This window comes from Dermacentor variabilis, chromosome 4, assembly GCF_050947875.1.
Source record: "Dermacentor variabilis isolate Ectoservices chromosome 4, ASM5094787v1, whole genome shotgun sequence".
Lineage (NCBI taxonomy): Eukaryota > Metazoa > Arthropoda > Arachnida > Ixodida > Ixodidae > Dermacentor > Dermacentor variabilis.
In genome coordinates, this window is record NC_134571.1 from 25,620,265 (window position 1) to 25,643,061 (window position 22,797).

General features: G+C 41.9%; 3 protein-coding genes across 5 annotated transcripts in view; 2 read left to right on the forward strand and 1 right to left on the reverse strand.

The window, feature by feature from the left end:
- The first annotated feature begins 126 nt into the window (after positions 1–126).
- Positions 127–14,083, forward strand: LOC142578833 (ras-related protein Rab-33B-like). Its single transcript, XM_075688456.1, has 3 exons — positions 127–664; positions 2,587–2,802; positions 8,327–14,083. Exons 1-3 carry the CDS (start codon positions 452–454, stop codon positions 8,573–8,575), a joined length of 678 nt encoding a protein of 225 aa, XP_075544571.1. The 5' UTR covers positions 127–451; the 3' UTR covers positions 8,576–14,083.
- A 5,834-nt stretch (positions 14,084–19,917) lies between these two features.
- Positions 19,918–20,809, reverse strand: Chchd3 (Coiled-coil-helix-coiled-coil-helix domain containing 3). The gene is made up of 2 exons (XM_075688457.1): positions 20,711–20,809; positions 19,918–20,513 (listed from the first exon to the last, which is right to left on the reverse strand). The coding sequence occupies exon 2, from the start codon at positions 20,509–20,511 to the stop codon at positions 20,020–20,022; it is 492 nt and encodes a 163-aa protein (XP_075544572.1). The 5' UTR covers positions 20,512–20,513; positions 20,711–20,809; the 3' UTR covers positions 19,918–20,019.
- A 161-nt stretch (positions 20,810–20,970) lies between these two features.
- The window catches only part of tho2 (THO complex subunit 2-like protein), a 111,346-nt gene continuing 109,519 nt past the window's right edge, over positions 20,971–22,797 (forward strand). For all 3 annotated transcript variants that reach the window (XM_075688459.1, XM_075688461.1, XM_075688460.1), the window contains exons 1-2: positions 20,971–21,064; positions 21,603–21,673. In XM_075688459.1, coding sequence (XP_075544574.1) covers positions 21,000–21,064; positions 21,603–21,673 — 136 coding nt within the window. In that variant the 5' untranslated portion in view covers positions 20,971–20,999. The remainder of the gene's footprint in view (positions 21,065–21,602; positions 21,674–22,797) is intronic.

Genomic DNA, 22,797 nt, shown 5'->3' on the forward strand with positions numbered 1-22,797 from the left:
TTTCGCAATATTTATTACTAAAGTAATTTTCTTGCATTGTTTATTATTATATTTTGATTTCAACTTACTCTGCATTGATTCAATGCAGTTACAATTTATTATACTGGTTCCATTGTTTATCATCATCAGTCAAGCCGTAATGAAACATGGCGTCTCAATGGTCTCGAAATGGGGTATCGAAACCGATGTTCTTGTGACAAAGGTACCGCTTGACACGTCCCACGGTTGTACGCTTCCGTGACCTGGCCGGTAGATTGGACGAAAGCACCCATTGTTATTTTCTGGATCGCTTGTGTTTCGCGACGGCAGCTGCTTAACGCTTAATCTTGTAAAAGTTGACGTGCCGGGGCGCGTCCAACAGCTGCGTTTGTTTTGGTGCGAGCACCGAAGCGACAAGGAACGGTGAAAGCGCCGAGCTCCTTGGTTACGTAAGGACTTTTGCTGGAAGAGCATGGCAGAGAAATCGCCTGTAGGCTCTCCAAACAGGGTGAGCGTCGAGAAGCAGAAGCGCATATTCAAGATCATCGTGATTGGAGACACAAATGTGGGCAAGACGTGTCTGACTTACCGCTTCTGTTGCGGCAAGTTTCCTGCTAAAACGGAGGCTACCATTGGAGTCGACTTTCGCGAAAGGACAGTGGAAGTAGACGGTGAGCAGATTAAGGTATGTAAATATTAAAGGCACGTACTTGCTGCCGTATATGCGCGGCTGCGAATTAATTTTTCTCTTACCCTGATTTTCCTATTTCCTCTTACACGCGTAAAGTACTTATGAGTTGACAAGTTTCCTCAGAGCGCACGAACCGTACTGTATCTTATGTTTGTTTACGTAGATGATTGTCATTGACAGCATTTATTTCTTGTTTATTTGATCATTTTGTTTCTATTTTCTTTTAAACAACCATTACATCGTTGCCGGAACTATCGCTGGCTAGAGCGGCTAGAATGACAGTGGTCACGCGGTGCATTTTCGATCGCGATCGAGTCCGATCCGGATCGAATTTCTCCATCACGATTGGCTCCCTTCAGTGGCTTGTACAAAGGAGCTAATCGCGATTGAGAAAGGTGATATGGATCGAGTTCGATTGTGATAGTGTGCCCCGTGTGAATTCGCATATTTTGTTTTGCTGGTATTATGACCAGGATAATCAGCACGTCGCACGCTGCCCTAGCGCACTTTAGGTGTTCACACATGTAACAGTTGCAAAACCTGGCATATACCAGTTTGTGTGGCGCTTCTTGCAGTGTTTCAGATGTTTGATTATATCAGTGTTCACATTGAAGGTTCCAGTAAACTCTTGTCAGTGCATCATCAAAACTGCGTCTGAAAAGGCACTTTTCTCTGGCACGAAGTGCGTTTGATCACTGTCAGCTGCATGATACGGTGACCAAGTGCGTTCAGCATTGAGAAAAAAAATTGAAATAAAGCTGTGACTGCTGTATGCAGTGCAGATTCTTTTAATGCTTAGTGGTTTTTCTTATATAGAGTAAAGCTGTCTGCAGAGCTGTTATGTCTATGACTACAAACTTTTGTGTGGGAGGAGGGAGGGTCCTCTGTAATGTGCATGATATGAAAGAAAAGATAGAAATCGCTATGTAATGTACAGTTCACTCTACCAATACTATTGCACATAACATATTGCATATAATATGTTGCCTAGGAGAATCAGCCACTTCAGCAACATCAACTGTCATGCTAATGCTATGTAAAAATAAAATTTCATTTAGCAATGCAATTATCTTCCCATACCAGATCAGATACAAGGAAATTCTGGTATTGAAAAAGCTTTTTTTCAGGCAGAACAGCCCTTGTATAAAAAAACAGTGAAGTTCCCTTATATTGAAGTATGGGTTATAGTATATGTATAGGACACCCCAAGCATGCTCTGCATTTTGGCAAACCATTTTATGCAGTCCAAAAAACAGCTGTCAGCACTTGTGATACAACTATGCAATGCAACACAACATGCTAAACAGTCATCAAGGTCCAGATACTGCATAGCCAAACGTGTTTTGAATCTCATTAAACTTCTTAATGTACAGAACACCACTTTACTTTATAAAGCTACTGATATTGTTTTGATGTTCATTCCAAGGTGATTTATTGTGCAGGACAGTTCTCGCTGCATAGTTTTCTAAACACAGAAATAGGTGCACATACATAGGACTAAACTGTTTCATTAGGTAATCTGTGTTAACACTGCACCACAGCAACTCTGCAGAAAAACATTGTTACCCTTATGTGAGGTCATACATGCTCATGTGCCAACATGGCTGCTGCGCTATGTGAGCTAGCTTATTTCTATCTTTATAAGGAATCTTCATGCAATACACAAACCAAACTAGATGAACCTAAATGGCTGAAGATGAAAGAAGCAGCATGTTAATCAGTTCATTATAGCGAGAAGGACACAGTTTTGTTCCTGAAATTTAAAAGCAACTGCAAGTTGTGCTGTGAGAACAAATTCCCTGGTAATCTTCTCATATCCTAAGAAGTACTTTCATAAATATTAGTTCCCTGCCTGTACCTTGACAATCATATGAGTGAGGCTTTGGTGCACTTTTTCATTCATTGTTTAAATGCAGCTTCAGCTGTGGGACACAGCTGGCCAGGAAAGGTTTCGCAAAAGCATGGTACAGCACTACTACCGCAATGTGCATGCGGTGGTGTTTGTCTACGATGTCACGAGGATGGCATCCTACCAGAGCCTGCCCCTTTGGGTAGAGGAATGCGATGAGCACCAACTCACCTCTGACATTCCTCGCATCCTTGTTGGTAACAAGTGTGATTGCAAAGACAAGGTAGGTTAACTGTTTCACCACACCAAACTGTTCTTGCGACATCTACCAACTAAAGCTATATGAAGCCTAACGCTGCTGGTAGTCATACTTCAATATGGATATAACGAACTTCTAAATCAAAACTTTGTTGGCCCTTCTTTTTTTCATTGAGTATTCTACTGCTATAACAAAACCAGAAGTGCAAGATGCAAGACAATATGGGTTACAGGGAAACAAATATTTGTTCACTTGGCAGCCCACTTGTATGTATTCTGGTAGCAAAAATGTCAAATGCTCATCATGAACAACTGGAAACAGCACATTGTGTACGTGGGCTCTTTTTGGGTAACAATTTGGTTTGGCTGGTCCTGCTGGCAAGCCAACGTGCCTGACCTGTGTGATCACAGCAATGAAACAGTTGCATGCTAAAGATAGTGCAAAGTTCTTATGTAATATGGTATTGTTCACATGCCATGTATCGGCACAGAAACATTGCCAACGGGTCATTCAAGACAACAGGAGACCTGTTGCTGGCCCATAAAAAGCATTGTGTGTTTGCATTTATTTTTATTATTATTGTTATTATTTTCCACCAACCTCAGCATGTATACTTATAACAGATATCAAACACAACAAAGGTACATTTTTGGCAGATGTGACTTTGTTATAAACAAGGCTTGGCTGCACTTATTAGGAGATGCACAGCTACAGTTAGAAGTGCTTGCATTTGTTTGTTCCACTCCAAGAGGCACATACCATTACAGGGCAGAATGATTGCTATAAAGAACATCGGGTCATATTTTGTCAGAATAATCTTTTTTTCGGCCCTGTTAATTTTGTCGCCATCTTGATAAATGACCAATCAAAGCAATGCACAGATGTGTTGTCATGTGAGCCATCGATGGATAGAAAGAATGAAAACAATTGTTCAGTCTGAAAATGTGGCCTGTGAACATTACAAGCAGTTTATGTTCTCCTGTACCACCATACCATTCATGGCCCTGAAAGTAAAATTAAAGAGAAAGTAAACAGAACATACATTTAGGTGGAACAGTGCCAGCACCTTCTGCAAGGCTAACCTTGCCTGTATGCCAACACACTCAGTCAGAATAGACATTGTGTTTTTTGTTCCTTCTTGCAACTTTGCACATTATCAAAGAAGCAAATTTCCCACAATGTGCCATAGTGCATGTGCCACGGACGCTATTAAAAGAGGCAGATGAGATTTGTTTTGTGGCAGATCCGAGCACTTGAATCAAGGTTGCTGCTGAGCCAGACATATTATTGAGATGCTGAGAACTGCTAATGCTGATGTACAAGGTACTACCCAAAAGTTTCAGGAATTCAGTTAAAAAAAAAAAAAGATGTGTTCACTGTATCGCCTAATCAGCACTGTCTCCTTCAAAATAGTCCCCTTGAGCATGTGTACACCGCTCCCAGCGGTTTTGCCATGATTCCATACATTCGTCGAACTCTCCAGGTGATGGTGTGTTAAGGAACACCTGCGACTATGACTGGATCTCTTCAGCAGGGTGAAGCCAATGTTCTTTCAGCCTCAACTTCAACTTTGTGAACACGGAAATGTCACAAGGGGCAAAGTCAGGTGAATAGGGTGGGTGTGGAAGTACTGATTCATTTGGAAGTCAGGAACTGTGGAACGAGTGATGTGCAAGTGGGCGCATTGTCATGATCAAGGTGCAGCTTCTGTTGTCACTGAGCAGTCTTGGAACAAATTTTGCAGAAATGTGCCTCGTGTTCAAAACACCCAACAAAATTCGTTGAACTGTGCCGTACGATTGTGCTACAATGTTACAGACATCCTTTATAATTAGCCTGCAATTTGCAAGGACAGCCTTACATACTTCTGCTATCGTTTCCGGGGTTGTCCTCGTTGATGGGCGTCCAGAACGCTCATTGTCGTCAACACACATTCGACCTTCTTTAAAGCGTTTACGCCGTAAAAACGTCCTACTTTGGCTCATGGCATCTACTCATGCGTCTACTCATGCAAATCTTTTGCTCCTTAAGTCTGCCATATTGGTTGCTGAGAAGTGCACCAAATCAGTGAAACATTGCACTGCAAAACAACACTACTTCTTAGATGCAAGTCGTTCAGCACATCGATCCACAAGGCATACTGCTAGCCACATCTAGTGGCGGAAATGTGTACCACTCTTAGTTTGCTCACGCTTTTCAAATTCCCTGAACTTTTGGGTAGCACCTCGTGTATGTGTGCACCGAGCGTTTTAAACTGTTCTGTTCTTTCAGTGAACATTGGTATTAATCATTTGTAAGCTGTCCTTGCTTGTCAATCTGTATTTCAGCTTGTGACAACCATTGCAGCTATTGTTATCTGTTTCAAAATGAACTAAACTTTCTGTTGGTTATGAGAAAGGGGCCTGTTCTACGTAGATTTTGCACATTTTTTCTCTGGAGAGACTGTTGAGTTTCGATTAAAATGTGATACATAGCAAGGCAGTTAAATAAACATTCTTTTCAATTACGCAAATTTCAAAAGCAGTGTCTTGATTATTTTACTAATTGTTTTGTCAAGACTTAAATTTTTTCAAAAATTGGTCTCTGCTAGACATCTCTAGACGTCAAAAGAAGAAAGAGCCAAGAATAACTTGAATACAAAATGCTTTTTGTTTAGACTGCACAAAGTTCTGCAATAGAAGTTCTATCATAACTACTTCTTGCGCTACCATACCTCAAGTCAACTTCATTTCTGATGTGCCATTGGGCATAGGAATACCACAATGTAGTGAAGCACTAGGGCCGCTATGTTGTAGGGATGCCTTTTTCGATGCGAATGCCTTTTCGCATTCATGAGTGGTTACGTTCTGTGCTCCGCCAGGATATAGTGGCTTAGTACAGATTTTTTGCTGTAAACATTGGTCTTGTGTTAAACTTAGTCATCCTGGTAGCTTTTCTTGTAGCTCTGGTGTATGCCTAGCCTGGCCAGCCATGCATATTGTCAACATGACACACCTTTTCTTATTCTATTTTCTTAAAGACAATATTACATGCCTACGGTGCGGTTTTCCTGTGGTACGGCACACTAAATATAAAAAGGTGAAAAAACCCTGGGTGAAAAAAAAGAATACAGCATAAGAATAAGCTCTTTAGTTTATTAACAAAAAAAACATCTAAATATCTCGAAATAGTTCAAGGAATCCACAAATAAGTTAGCCGCAGATCTCAAAAAGGCAAAGGAAGAGTACTATTGCTGATAAATCTGATCCCCAACAAATATGAAAAGCATAAAGAGAAAAAAAAACAACTACAGAACTACTAAAAACTAAAGAACTACTACGTCAAATATGGAAAGTATTCAATACTTTGCTGTCAAAAACAAAGAGTACAATCCCAAGTGACATTCTGCTAGATGGTAGAACACACGCATGTGAAATGCTCGCCAACAAATTTAGTGGTTATTTTTTTACAAGTAGAAAAAAATCAATGCTAAAGATACCGTCAGTAATCCTGGGCATATTTAAAATAACATTTAATACACTGAGAAGAATATTTTTTGCTCCTACAACCACAAAAGAAATTAAGAATCATATTGCATTACTACGGAGTAATAGCTCCACCAGAATTGACAATATTAAAGCTGAAGCCATAAGAACAATATGTGATATAATAGCACCAATATTTTTATATATATGTAATCAAGTTTTTCTACTTTAAAAAATTCTTGGAGTTAAAAATCGTGAGTGCGTGTCATTCATAAAAATGGCAGCTATGATGACCTTAATAATTATTGACCTGTATCTATCCTGCCCATATTCTCTATAATTTCTGAAACTGTTATAAACATCAAACTGATTGAGTTTCTGCATAAAAATAACATTATTGCAGAAGAACAATATGATTGGCAGAAAGGAAAATCACCTGAAATGGCATTAATTAGCATAAAAGTGAAAATTATTATTGATATAGAAGAAAAACTCCTTACCTTTGGCCTGCTTGTGGGTTTCAAGAAGGCATTCAACTCAATAAACTATGAGACACTCTTGCGCAGATTACCTTGCTATGGTATAAGAGGAACACCACTGTCACTATTCGCTAGTTACCTAACCTCCAGATTGTGATGCACACAAATGCATTTTCTTCACATTTGAAATCTATTGAAGTTAGTGTGCAGGGCTCAATCTTGGGGCCCACACTGTTCCTTTTGTATGTCAGCAATATAATAAACATTCCAAATATGCCTAAAATGGTATTATATGCAGACAACGCCACCATATTTTAGCAGGTACAGTGTGAATCTGATAACCAAAAATGCAAATGCTTGGTTGAATGAATTGGCAATGGGGCTCAGTGCAAGTAGGCTGCAACTAAATGTTAAAAGAACAAAGTATATGTTCATGCCTAAAAATAAACACGAACACATCAGCAATAACCTCAGTGTAACATTTTCAGGCAATGTAATTGAGTGTGTCATACCGGCCAAATTACTGGGTGTCACTATCCATGAACAACTTTCTTGGACAGAACACATTAGAAATATCCAATCAAAAGTTTCTCCATCTGTCTGAATAATTCAAAAATTTGAGTGCCTCCTGCCACTATGGATAAAAAAACAACTTCATGCTCAGTCAATTTCATTTGCATTACTGTTTCTTGGCCTGGGCTCATACAAGTAATGCAAACCTCAACTCACTCTTTATCCTTCAAAAGAGAGCAATAAGAGCCGTTGCCAACATACCATATTCCGAGAGCTCGGCCACACATTTCAGTTCTCTGTGTATAATGAATATAAAACAACTAATAGCCTACTGTCATGCAGTAGTCATATTGTGCAGCTAATAATAAAGGCAAAATCTTTTCAAACCTGAAATCACGCCCGCAAACCAGTTATGAGTTGAGGCATGTCTCTCGAAAAACACCACAGATAAGAACGAACTATGGAGCACAAACGGTTGAATTTCAACTTACACATTTTCTTAAGATTAACAAACACATTGAAGACATCATCTATCAGAGTACTTATTTTAGGGCTTATAGAGAGAGTGTTAGTGGTTGCTACATTACAAAAAGTAGTATAGGTATGTGTTCAGTGAAAGTGCCGTCAGATCTTACATGATGTTATTCAATGCGTGTCTTCATATTGTGAAACTGTCTGTGCTTTATGTTCACTATGTAGTGAAGTGTGTTTGCTGCTGTCTGTCAAATGCTACAACTGATTGTAGGGGAATGGGCCTCGTCTGGCATTTTGCCTTTTGCCCTTCTCCTAAAGTGTACTGTACAAATGCTACACTTTGAATAAAACTTCATTTTACTTCACTTAGAAGTATCTGCCAGAGAGAGGTACAGCTACATAGAAATCAAAACTGTAGTTTTCAACTTGCCTGCAAGATAGGCACAGTAAGACCAGAAACTCTGGTGGGGCTTTAAAATGGGCCTACACTTCCTTCGATCAAGTTATCAACACTGTGCATGTGTGGTTGGGAAAGCATGAAGATCATGACAAAGGGGTGTTATTAGTCTTTTACCTTCTCATAATGTGACATGCAGTAATTTGCCTGAATATTTACAGGCTGCAGTGAGCACCAACATGGCACAAAAGTTTGCTGATATGCACAACATGCCCCTCTTTGAGACATCGGCCATGGACGAGAGTGAGTCAGACCATATAGAGGCCATCTTCATGACCTTGGCCCACAAGCTAAAAAACAGCAAGCCCATGATGACACCAGCACACTGGCAATCAGAGGAGCGCTCACGCTCTGTCATGTTACGTCACGCCAATGATCGATCTGATTCAGACTCTTCGTGTGCCTGTTGAGACTTCATCGTATTGATAGTTCTCTAGCTTTTTGTCCGTGGCATATGCACAACATAATCCGGTCCTCTTGATTTTGCTTCTGCGGCAGTGCATTATGTGTGACCATATGCGGACGTTAGCATATTGATGTACAGTGGTTGACTGAAGGACATGTTTATATTGCTGTTTTTAATGCACATTTTTTTTTGGCTTTGACATACACTTTCTGTCAACATCTCTGTTGTAAATATACACAATGGTCCTTTATTAAAGGGGACATGCGAGCACATGCCCTGTGCTCTGGAGTGGCTGTTTGGAGTGCCAACAAGTGGCAGTAAGAGGAATCGCATATGCTTTTGGCTTTATATATTGTTGGCAACCAGATTAACCAGACACGGCTGAAAGGCAGGCGCCTGCTAATCTCCATCCCTCATTAGACGGATGCTCAAGGAACAGGGCCTGCGGCGAAGCATCTGCTGCTAGCACACTGGAAACATTGAAGTACCAACATATGCCCAGTAGTTAGTAAGCACTCCAAGCGAAATTTTTACAGGACGCAGCTCTGGCTGCCTGCTTCCTTACATAGCGTGAATAAACGTCACCTGATTCGGAGTGACTCGGGAGAGAAAGCGATACCCTCGGTTGAAACTTTGGCAGCGGTAACTAAACACAATTAAGCAAGTGTTGCCATCACACAAATAATGATGCCTAATTTATTCATAGGCTTAAGTAATGGTATGATTGAGACAGTTGCATGTTTGATAATTTCATTGAACAATAAATAATTGTTGACTAATTATTACATAATTATTTATCTGATATGTTAATTATGCAATAATAATCTTATGTGGCCTAAATGATACTAATTGTTAATCTAATTGTAATTACTGCTGATTTCACTATTTTATAATAATTTTATTTCAATTAGCCTCCCTACCCTTCATTAATTGTAACTATGCTTAAAAATTTTCATCGTAATTTCATTGATATTTTACTTGCTTAATTACAACTAATACCTGTGAGTACTCACTCATAATCATAAACCTCAACAGTCATACGAAGTTGCAAGGCATTCTCATATAAACCCCTACAGTGCCCCATTTATACCTACGGTGCACATTGTGTCACAAGTTTCAAACAGACGGACAGACAGATTTCCGAGGGGAGTAGTCCTGGAATTCTCACCCATTAAAATATGCTGAGAGTACCTAATTACTACTGGGCATACCGTCTACGCTCGACCAAGGGCCGCATCCCCACTTTCAAGGGCAGAATTTTTGAAAAAAATCTAAACATCTTGCCGGAAAGCATAGTTAGTTCCACTGCCAATAGATGGCACTAGTTGCTTTTTTTTGTCAATGCCACTCAGGTGGGCGCCACAACACCATTATTTCTTTTGTGTCGGCTGTGTTGGCAGTGTTTCCAGTCAGATTAGTGGCACTTCGCCTCTAGAGAAGGGAGCCCTGTTTGAGTCGGTAAAATACAATAATAAAGATGTTTACAACATGTAATTTGCCCCTCTCTTACCCTCTGCTACAGCTGCGGAAACAGTATGAACCTTTAATGGGCCGTCGTCGGCCTCATTCTTGAAAAGATTCTAGAAAAAACAAGTGCAGCCCTTATATGAGTATATATATTATGTTAGCACTTCCATGTTTCCAGTGCGCTCGTACAAGCGCAGTTTGCTAGCAACAGGCACTGCAAGCCCCGCTCCTCGCCTAAGTCATGTGGGGGAGAGAGTGCAGCTAAGTCCAGCAAGCACTTGCCATAGGCGATTCCAGCCACCTATAGATGATGCCAAAAGTGGACATGCTTCCTTTTGCTGCCACTCTAAGCTGCTGCTGCAGAGCACAGGCCATGTGCTTGTGTGTTCCCTTTCATAAAGGACCACCATGTACAGTGAGGTGAGGGGACTAGAAGGTGTCAAGCTAGCTGTGACCCGTAGTATTAGAGACACATCAGTAGTTGTACACCTATGCTAAATTGTGTGTGCGTCACGTAATTTGAGGTGCTAATTACACCTTGTTTTGGCATAGCGTGTTTATACACTAAGCCCCTTCTTCTAGCTTTTAACCTATGCACAACAGCAGACAAATGCATGCCCCAATGGACTACCGATGTGGCATTGTCTGAAACATATTTACAGCTAAGCTTCGTTTTACTATTATATGTGTGCCAACAACTGCGGCACACAATGAACTAAATGAAAATTCAAATAATTTTTCTAGGTGTTTCTCTGTTTGGCCTTCATCATGCGATGTTGCTTGTTTATCATGGAACAGGGGTGGCAGCTTCTGTGTTGAGTTCATTAAAGAATGTAAGCAGCTATCAGGGTAGAGCATTTGAATGCTAGCTCTTGTTGCTGGACTGACTCAGCTCAGATGAGTTCAGTCTACACATTTGTTTTATTGAATATTTGAAGACATGGCAGTAACATTCCATGTTGCATCACTATCTTTGCCCTTCTCAGATCAGCGCAGCAGCAAGGCTGCACCTATGACCAACTTGATCTATTTGCTGTAATCTCTGCTGCAGCCTCACTGAATTGCAGGGTGTAGTGCAACATAAATCAATTCAATTTAGAGAGCTGTTGGCTGCTTTTTCCGGTGATGTTTTTGCACTCTAATGTCCATATTAAATAATAAACAAAGAATTTTTTGTGACCTGATTTCCTGTAGTAACAATTAAACACATAAATACAATCGAACCTCGTTATAACAAAGCTTTAGGGAGAGCCGAAATTACTTTGTTATATCCGTTACTTCATCATATACATTATTGCCACTAACTGCAATATATGCTCAATGGGGGGCACAGTTGTAAACATGGAAATAAGAAGATGGCTTTGCGGCCCACAGAACTGCTACACGGTCACGCATGTGATGAAATTTGAATAAATCAACAAAAGAATCTTCGACGCGTGCAACAAGTGACTTAGAACCTGACGCGACAGCCTTTAACTAGCTGCCTTCTGTTCCATTGTGACGACCTTTCACATCCACTTTCCAATTGGCTTGTCGCGGTTGAGCAGCATGTGGCACACAACACAGCGCTCCACTTTGGGATAGAGGAAACAAGCAAATTTCGGCTTGTGGCCTCTGAGATTGCACCGGTGCCAATCCAAGCTCGGAGGCCATGCCCAGCTGCCAGCCCCCACAGTGTGCCACATAAAGACAGAGACCCTCCCAGATCGTGCTGGCCACCTCAGCTGCACGTGCCTGCTGGGAGTGCAATAGAAGTGAATGCACTAACTTTTCGCACCGCAGCATGGCATGGCTCGTGCAGCCAGGCAAGCACTGTAGAGAGGTCGGCAGAGAAGTGTGATAGTTTGCTGCTGCTTGTGTGCAGCTATGCATGGCAGTGAGAAAGACTAGTATTGCTCAAATGCGTATTTGATGCGGGAGTTTCAAATTGCCATGGCGAACAAGTGCAGAATCCCATGGAAAGCGATGCGCTAGACACACAACGGCCGGGTATCTAGCTCAGCAGTTGAGACAAATCTAGTTTGTTATGTCCATTGCCAGGACAATTTCACTTCGTTAAAACAAGGCTTTAGATACATGGATCTCTATGAGAATTTCAAGGGGAATTTCATTTACTTCGTTACATTTATTATTTTGTTATATCCTATTTTGTTATAACGAGGTCCGAGTGTATTGCCAAGTCTGAGCAATGATTTACGTTGTAGATGTATCCTCTTTTCGAACACTGTGCTGCTCAATAATTTTGATGAAGCTGTGATGTGCAGTTTGGTGGCAATAGTTTAATATTTTGGAGATGTGGGATGTTTATGCAGCTATGTATGAAATTCAGTCAAATTTATCATGCAGCCTTAGTTGTTCTCTATAGGGATGCTAAAAGCAAGTGACAAACTTAAGAGGGAAGCTGGCGCTAACACTGTGCAGCATGAACTGCAAGCAGGTACTCATGCATGTGCTCAAAGCAAGCTTTAGGTAAAAAAGCAGAACACTTTGTTCACTGCCGTCACGCTTCTTGTGAGCTGCTTCACACAGAGATGCAGTGATCAACGGTTGCATAGTATTGTTGACTTTTAATATATTAAAACAAACCCTTGCGTGCTATGGTTGCGAGAGACTACCTCACCTACTGTATTGAGCAGTGCTCTAAGAATTCATGCCAAAAATTATTAATAGAATTCCTACTGGCTTCACTTTTTATCAGTTGTCATTAGTGTAAAAAATATTTTAATGCACTCCCTGTGATTTTTAGTTTACGTGTCAGTTTGCTGCTCGTAGGCTTAAATTAAATGTGCCAGTATGACCGACACTGACTGATTTTTCTCCATGAAAAATCAAGTACTTGATGGGAAGTAGGCACACCTATTCTTGTGACCTCATGCAATTGAAGTTTTTCCCATTATGACTAGCCATTTGACCTTCCTAGGTTGAGTTTATATGTTGTTGTGTAGCAAGACATGCAAGAAAACTATGGAAAATGTGAACATGAAATGTTATAAGTTCCACACGAGATGAGTTCTCACACAATTGTGCCTGATGCCATAAGATGTCATTAGCCTTCTGCATTGCTAGCACTTTGATGATCTGGACTAGAAATGAAAGCAGTGGTTCCATGTGAATGATGTTCAGACCAGCATATGTTTTCTAGCTGGCAAAAAATGTACTATAATGGCATCTCAGCAAAGGAGCTTTCTTCAGCAATGTTCATTGACAGTTACTTTTCTGTTTTAGAAGAATCTGTACTCAAGCCCTTGCTATTTGATAAGTTGCTGTATTGTCAGGTGTACTGTCAGGTGTACTGCAGAGAGAGTGTAAGAGTGGGGTTGAAGATTAATATGCAGAAGACAAAGATAATGATAAATAGCCGGGCAAAGGAACAAGAATTCAGGATCACCAGTCGGCCTCTATAGTCTGTGATGGAATATGTTTACCTAGGTCAATTAATCACAGGGAACCCTGATCATGAGAAGGCAATTCACAGAATAAAAATGGGTTCGATTGCATAAGGCAGACATTGCCAGCTCCTGACTGGAAGCTTAGCATTATCATTGAAAATACAATCAGTGCATTTTACCAGTGCTGACATATGGGGCAGAAACTTGGAGACTGACAAAGAAGTTTGAGAACAAGTTAAGGACCGCGCAAAGAGCGATGGAACGAACATTGCTAGGCATAACATTAAGAGACAGAAAAAGAGCGGTTTGGATCAGAGAGCAAACGGGTATAGACAATATTCTAATTGACATCAAGAGGAAGAAATGGAGCTGGGCAGGTCATGTAATGCGCCGGTTAGATAACCGTTGGACCATTAGGGTTACAGAATGAGTACCAAGAGAAGGAAAACGCAATCGAGGACGACAAAAGACTAAGTGGAGCGATGAAATTAGGAAATTCGCCGGTGCTAGTTGGAATCATTTGGCGCAGGACAGGGGTAATTTGAGATCGCAGGGAGAGGCCTTCGTCCTGCAGTGGACATAAAACATGATGATGATGATGATGTACTAATTCATGTTGGTACCTCTGTCTATGAATAAAAGACTTTTAAACCTTTTGTTTTCATAATTCCTCCAATTATTTGTTACATGTCTTCACTGTTAGCTATTAAATGCTTCCTTTTCATGGATGTCATCGTAGTGACATAATGACGTAATTGGACATGCCTGGTCGAACTTCTATCAACACATCCTTACATGTGTTTGGCATCGTTGACAGCTATTTTAGACGTTGGCTGCAGGCACAGTCTTGGTCTGCTCAGTTCCACTGTGACATATAAGCAAGTTTTAATCATGTTACAGCATGCTGTAGCAATGCAGATTTTTAAAAAAAGTGTTGTCACTTAGTACAATGCATTCGGGCACGGTGAGCAGGCATTATGTTCTGGCAACAAACCTTCTAGTATCAGTTTTTTCTGGCCACTGCGGCATATGAAACTCCTTACACGTCTGAAATTCAAAAGAAAAGCCTTGCCACCAGCAGAGGTAAGCCATATGGTGACAACGATGCAGCCTTGAAGGTCCTGCTTATGTGATGTCATGGATGTGCCAGAGACTTTCGATAAGCAAGGATTATACGGCATTGTAAAGGAACCAAATAATCTTGGCAAGTTTCAAGACCTATCTTATGTGAAAAGCAGCTCAAGCAGATGAATACACATTGAAATTTGTGACATACTGGCACTGCGATTTCGGCGCTAAATTCAAGTAGTTGGCCTATGTTTTCTTGAGTATTAATCTCTTCCCGCAAAATAAATGCAAACAAAGTCTTCAAAGAATACACTTAATCCATTTCAACAGGGTGCCTTAAAGGGACACTAAAGCGAAACAATCAGTTAGACTGTTTAGACATTGTTTGAGAACCCCGCAGGCAGTCATTTCAAAATAACAGTTTATTAGATGAGAAAATGAAGGTCGAAGTATCAGTATTTGAATTTCGCGCCGAAACCCTGACGGCGGTACATCAGTATGACGTCGGGGATTCCAAAATATGTTTTCGCATTTGGGCCGCGTTGGCTGAGTACATGTTCCTGAAACTTGCCATGTTTAATTTTCGATTCCTTTAGAACATAGTGTAGTTAGTCTGTACCGCTATATCAATGAGTAGGCCCTAGAAGATGCTATCAAAATCCATGATGTCGCAGCGACTAGGTGCGGGAACTTAAGGAGGTGTCGCCACCCGTCCTGTTCTTGCGCTTTTTCTGGTGTACCAAGACTCTTATTGTGGTAAGAGTAGCATTTTTGGTGTTGTAGAAAGGTAATTCACAGATGCAGAAGAAATCATTTTTCTCTTTAGTGTCCCTTTATAGGTTAGACCCACCGTGGTGGCTTAGTGGCTTTGGCATTGCACTGCTAAGCCTGAGGGTACAGGATCGAATCCCGGCCACGGTGGCTGCATTTCAATGGGGGCGAAATGTTAGAATGCTTGTGTATTGTGCATTAGGCGCACATTGAAAAACTGCAGGTGATGAAAATTAATCCAGAGTCCCCCACTATGGCATGCTTCATAATCATATCTTCACTTTGGCACGCGAAACCCCAGAATTTAATTAATTTAAAGCTTAGCTCGGGTTTAACTTCCATTCTTGAATACCTATGAAATGCACTTGTTACCTGCTTTGTTAAGCGCTGAACTGACCTGAATGAAATTTGTCACATTTCTTCACTTCACATGCATTTTAAGTAGGAATGCTTATAGGTAAAACTCAGACCCGGACAGTGCGCTGACTTGTTGTGACGTCAGGTTTGTTGACGAGATAGTTCGTCGTGTGAACGCACCTTGAAGCACATGTGTGGCCACTGCCATTGCACAGCAACTGCACTGCAAGGTACAAGACTTTCACTGATACGGCTGTGAGCAAAAAATTGGCACTGGCTTAGCTCGGCTATGCCAGGATATATGTAGCGAAAGCTAAGGCATAGCATAGTTAGCCTTGGTTAATCTTGATTGCAAGTCCAGGTTAGTCTGGTTGTCTAGCTATGTTGTGGCGTTTAGCCAGTTGTTCAGCGCACTGTTCGTCTGTTTCCTGGGTGATTAATTTCCTCTTCATCTCGTTCCGATATCGATTCCAGGCCTCCTCCTGCTTATCAGAATTGTCACCGTCCATACTGCCACCTGAACTGTGGTTGCGGTGCATGCGAGCTCTCCTTTTCAATCCTCCAACATGTTATGAGGCATGCGACGCAGCTGGCAAAGCAAGCGGAGGCAAGTGCAACGATGAGGAACGCGGTATGACGACATACCAAACGGTGGCGGCGGAACACCTGTGGCTTGGTGCTACTAGTGGCGCATGCGCAGTAGTGACTAGGGAGCAAGAGAGAGAAATATCTGCGGCGAGGCACGCATTGTGATGTCATGTGCCTCCTCGGAGCACCGCCACGGTGAAATCACAAGTTCACGGCCAGTAAAGCTTTCGCTTTAAAACAATCATGCCATAAATGGGTGTTGCTGCAAAGTGCTCCAATGCATTGCCGACCGAGCCTGGCGACACTAGTACAACAGGCACATCCTACCCAACACTGGGCATGTCGTTACATCCTCGGTGCCAGGCTATCTCCTCACCATATGGCAAATAAATCTTTGCCCACCACTATATGCACTCTATACCTACCTATGCCATTTGCTGCTGGATATCAAATGCTGCAGCAATGTGCAGTTTGGAACCGGACGTGCTAACGACCGAACTAACATGTGCAACATATTCACACTTGGGAAGTTGCCTGCCTGTCATACAAAATATTACTCTCACACAAAATATTAAAGGAAGAGAGTAAAGCTTGTTGAATGTTGAACACTTTTTTTGTAGCGGTTGATCATAGCCATGAATCACACTTGATGGATGGGGCTTGTAATTTGCATGAAGCACATGAGTCAACCGCCTCTTTGCGAGCACTTGCAGCCCTTTTTCAGTTGCCATGCAGCGTTGTATACAGAAGTAACTGCACAAGGTATTGATTAAAGGTGACGATGCAGCGTCCGCAAGTGAGGGGAAGTAGCAATTGTTAGTTACTCTATACAGCTCCATTTAGGGAGCAAAGGAAGCTATATACAGGAACTGTAGCAGACGTGGATGGTAGGCAACCCCTTGTGCCTTCTTCCAGCTCTTCCTGGATTTTGACTTCATAAGCCGTGTTCAGATCGGTGACTGGTAACAATCAAAACATGGCAATGGTGATCGTAGAACCTGCACAGCAGGTTCTACGAAGTGACTATTTTCAGCAGTGGCATGTAGTGGCTAACATAGGCGCCTTTGACGACCAATTCCACTGTCAATGGTGTGCCATTGCAGTTTTTGGGCGCAACACATGGGAAACTAATACACCTGACCTTGTGGAAATCAGAGTGTCGGTGCTTCAAAACATAAGAGCCCAAAAAACATAATAAACATGAACACATCAACGAGGCTCTGCATTTGAAGGGACACTAATTTCCCGGAAAGAGGTTGACTATTACAAAATAAAATGACGGTCAAATCTATATTTTTTTTTAATTTCATACAAAAGCTTCAGAGCCTGTACATCAGTGTGATGTGATGGATTTTAAACTGTTTTGTCATATTTAGGCCATTGTGGCTCAGTAAAATCTTTGAAATTTGCTAAGTTCAGTCTCTGGTTTTTTTTAGAACACAATGCTGTCCATTTTTAGTGATAAGTTTTCTAGGCCCAAGCAGATATCATCAAAATTCATGATGTCGCAGCGATCTGGGGTGGGAGCTTGAAGGCAGCGTCGCAACCATTCTCTTGTTACTGTGCTTTATTTGGCTTACCAACACCTCCTTTAAAGGTAAGAGTGACATTTTCGGTATTTATAGAACATTAGCTCATTAGTACAGCTAAACATATTGTCTTTAGTGCCCCATTAATTAGCATATACTATTTAGTTATGAGAGCTCGTCAGTGCAGGTTTAGCTTACACAAACATTACTTTCAACTTTGCAGTATAAACTGTTATGAACAGATATTTCAGAATTATAAACTTGCAAAATTTATTTGTCGGTATGTTGTGTGCAGCTGGCCAAACGTAATACAGCTGCACAGGTGTTACACATGCAGTGTTTAATCTGAATTGAATTCTGTGATTTCACGTGCCAGAACGACGATTCGATCATGAGGCACACTGTAGTGGGGGTCTTTGGATTAATTTTTAATGTGCCCCCAATGCACGGGACGCAGGTGTTATTGCATTTTGCCCCCATCAAAATGTGGCCACCGCGGCAGGATTTCATCCTGTGCTTAGCAGTGCAACACCATAGCTGCTAAGCTACCGCAGCAGGTAAAAAGTATTTTCTTACATTTTCAAGACTTGGGTCAAAAGTATTTGGAAATGCTAAATACTGTAAGTTAATACGCAGTCACTGACTGCAAAGCCCATCATACAAAATTTCACTCAGTCAGTCAATCAATGTTACGCTTAGTCGCACACATTAAAAGAAAGCTCTCTCTATATATTTTTTTACTCATGCATGGCAGCGCTGGATTAAGTCTGTTTTTGGAAGGTCAGGTAGTCTGTAGTCATTGTTTTCTTGGAAAACTGAACCCAATTGGGATCTAATAAAGCAAGCATGGTAGATTGAGGTTTTGTCGATGGCTGCCCAATATATTAACCTATTTGTCATGTAACATTCTAACCAGTGCTCAAAGTCACTCTCTGCTCAAAGGAGGGGTACAGGGGGGCATGGTGTACTCCCATGTATACATGGTCTCCATACCTACGTATGTGTAAATGTACATGTAATACATAAGCTAACAAATTTTTGGGGAGGGGATTTTGTAATCAGATGACATATGGATGAATACACCTTTTGTGCCAGGACCTCTAAATTGCTAGGGTAGGAAAACTTGTGTTATTAGCACGGTGTAGGAATAATTTTTCTTACACCGTGGTTATTAGATAACTTTGGCACTCAGAAAGAACAAATTGTACTGAAGGAAAAGTAGCACTCACTGAAATGAACTGCTAACTGTCCAGCAAACAAAGTAAACGTATGCCTGCCTCAAATGGGCGAGCGATCTGCATGCACACAGCAACATTTCAGGTTTTTACACCTCTTTATGGCACAGCCTGCGAGTAATAATTTGGACAAAGCTATTTCCTGCTTCTGGGGTCCAATATTGCTGATGGCCAAGCCAGACCTCCCCACCGACATTTAAGCTCTGGTTCTAACCAGTTTTAAAGAATGATATCGCAAATCAAATCAGTTGTGCTCATAGTGCTAACTGATTCAAGTTTTTGTACAGAATCTCTGCAGGAGCAACATTACCAATACTCCGGACTGAGAAGTTACATTGGAGAGAGAATCTGTAATGTAATGTCGAACGGTACTTTTTTTTTTTTTTTTTTACCCACTTTTACGTACGCAAAATGGAGGACGAAGTGGCTCAACACTGTGCGTTAATTCGGTTGTCCTGAGCTTTAAATACTTCAGGCTGGGCTTTTGTTGTGGGCTCCGACTGTCATAAAACTGCATTTGGTGGAGTTTGAAGTCTTGAAATTTCCCAACATTCATGCCAATTCTCTGCATGCTACAGTAGGCAATCGACATCATGGAGGGGCATGAATAAGTTAAAAGCTTTGGTGCTGCGGGCCTAAGCGGTGCGTCCAAAAGGTAACCCTCAAGTTGCTTTGCATAGCTTTAGCAGACAACAGATAAGGTTTAGCTTCAGCAAGCCGGTTCCTTATTCTACAATTTAGTCACGTCTCTACTGACAGGAAAACGCCATTGGCTTTACACATTTACCCTGCGAACCACTCCTTGAGACACAGTGGCGCAGTTCGTTATGCTCCGTGTTCTAGTTCTCCTAGGAACTATTGGGGGCGTGCTCACGCTAGTGGCTCGGTATACAGCCACACTCACTGGCCATTCTTGCGCACGCCAATTCATAAACAAAAGAATAGTTATTATGTTATAGTTTTATTTTTTCTAACAGGCAAACTGGTTTTTAGAAGCAAGATTCAATGTCACCCAGAAGACATCAAGTATGCCTAACGTTCATTCTACTGAGCTACAATGTCTTTTCTTGCCTCGTGAACACACTTTGTGAACGCATCGACGAGCTTAGAACAATTTAATGGCGCGCGCTGGTTCTTCGCGTAACAATCCATTACTTTTTGCTGGTGCCCCTCGCACACAGGAGTGCACGTATGTTGGGCGTACCGCTCCTCTACCTGCTTTACGGCACCGGCAAACTTGTCGGTCGCCAGTTTGTACAATTCTTGATTCTGCCGTTCTACCTCCTTCAAATTTTCTCGCCAGACGTCATCAACTTTCTTCAGTTCGTCGTGGTTGAGCCTCCGGCTCTGAAGGTTGTCTCCCGCGGCAGTCCTCGGCTCGTACGGTGCACCGGCAGCAGTCTGTCGGGCCACTGTGGACGAAATAGAGTCGGATTCTCCCTTCAGCCTCTTCACAACAGAGTCTGATATCTTGATGACATCCGGAGAGTTTTCGTTAACGATGGTAACTCTCCTGGTGCTTCCAGACGAGCCCATAACTGGAAAGAAAATGAAGACGAGGCACGGTTCACGGTGCCCGCACGACAACGAGAAAAGGCGACGGACCGGCACGCAGTAGCTAGCTTGTGGCTCTTCTGCCGATTACCGATTCAACTGGTTATTAGTTTCCTTGTATTGTGTCTCGCTAAAAACGTCAATGTCACGGCAAAACACATCGCATAGCAATCACAAATACCTTGCTGAGGCCCCGAAGCTCTTGCTGCACCTCCAGCAGAAAACAAAACGTTGCGATGACAGTGCTTACGCCGGAGACATCCGCAACTACTTGCTTCATGAATGTAACAAGCTAAATATTACGTTATTGGAATACATTTTTACAACATAGGTGTCGAACTTTTTATTATGTTTATTTTTAGATAATTTCTGATCACTTTCTGACGTTCTATTTTTTTTTCTTGCTGTCAACAGTTAATCGTCGCTAGAGAGCGTTTAGCGCGCTAGTGGTAGTTTGTCGGCTCACCATAATGGCGAGCCGGGTTGTGTCTTTAGACCTTTGTAAAAGTTGGGAAAGATCAGGAAAACTTGAGTTGTAAGTGTTTACCGAAGCAAACCGCGCAATCTGCGTAGTTTTCAGATTCCACATGTGCGATAATTTATGCCTGTTCCTTTGAGGCAGCCAAAATAATTACTTTTGCTAGGCCTATCGTCTGGACAAAATTTGATCGACTTGAATATGATGCGATAAAGAACGTTGTGGTTTGCCAGCGATTGCACAGAACATGTATATTATGGGAGATTTCATATCCATGCTTGTATTTACTGACGCAGTGGTGTGCGAGACGCCGTGAGCAGCGCTGGCACAAGTGTTTTAACAGCAGCGCGCCATCGCCACAGCCTGAGCTTGCTAATGCGATTAACGCGGTTTGTTTTCTTGTTCATTTACTCGGTGCGTTGCTCTTTGGAAGCAGCCTGACGAGTATAGTGGTCGTTGTCGTGAGGCAAAGTGCTGGAGGAAGTGTTCGTCGCACGAATAGCAGCGCTGATTTGCAGTAACTATTGCTAATCTGAATACGCGGCTGGCCGTTAGCAGCATTGTGACCTTTGCTGTCTTGTTCCCCCCTACCCAGCATCAAGCTATGTCGTTCAGCAGCAGCCGGCATGCAGACGTCAAGGTTGCCTTCAGACAGAGGCGGGAGGGGTAAGTGCGCATCAGTTGCACGTAGCCTACAAATATTAGTACCATTGGAGGGGTCCCAGCTTCCGTGTGCGCACTGAACTAGTGTCTGTGTGCCTCTGTTTACCACATCTGTTGCACATTGTACCTCTCGCCTATGGAACGGAGTTTAAAACATTAATTTCACTTGTGGTTTGTCCTCGCATTATTGATGTGTCTTACTTGCGTGCACGTGTTTTTACTGCCCCGAAGCAGGCTCTCATTTACCGTGCACTGCCGCCGTAGTATTGAAACTAATAGTGATGTGTTCGTGTTTTGATGCCTAAATATTCAGCTCTTCCCATTGGCTGTTGTGGTAGAAAAACAAGGAGCATTTTGTTATTCTGTCGATTAACGCTGTCATAGAGGAACTAGAAGTTCCTTGTCTTGTTCTGCTTTAGTAGCAGCCGCATTGTTATTTTAAATTCGGACTGCTTTTTGTACAGTGATGGAAAACTGAAAACTTAAAATTCTGGGGATTCTGCTCAACATACACCAAATTAAAATTATTTTTTCATGGTATTTTTAGCCTGAAATGATCTGTTCATGTTGGCACAAGGTTGAAAATACTGGTCACTGACATGGTAATTATTACCAAAATTGAGGCGCATGCTAAAGAATGTCAGATCCTCGACATCTGCTTTGGATGTGCCTTGAAACATGAGCGATCAAAATGAGAAATTTGAGAAAGGCTGGACTGAACCGTACCTGAAGAGTATGACCATTGAACAAAGGGCAAGAAGCTTGCAAAGACACTGCTGCAATTCTTGCATGATGCAGAGTAGGAAGCTTTTATTTAACTTTATTTTATCCTTCGTGCCTTGCCGCAAATCCTCCCAAATAAAAAGAAAACTCACCAGATTGTCTACATTAATGTGTATGCTTCTTTTATGTCATAACCTATGTTGTGCTTTTGGTAAGAGCACTGTGGCATTGTGCAAAAGTTTCCAGAGTAAAATGGAGCAGTCCCCGCCGTGGTTGCTCAGTGGCTATGGTGTTGGGCTGCTGAGCACGAGGTCGCGGGATCGAATCCCGGCCACGGCGGCCGCATTTCGATGGGGGCGAAATGCGAAAACACCCGTGTGCTTAGATTTAGGTGCACGTTAAAG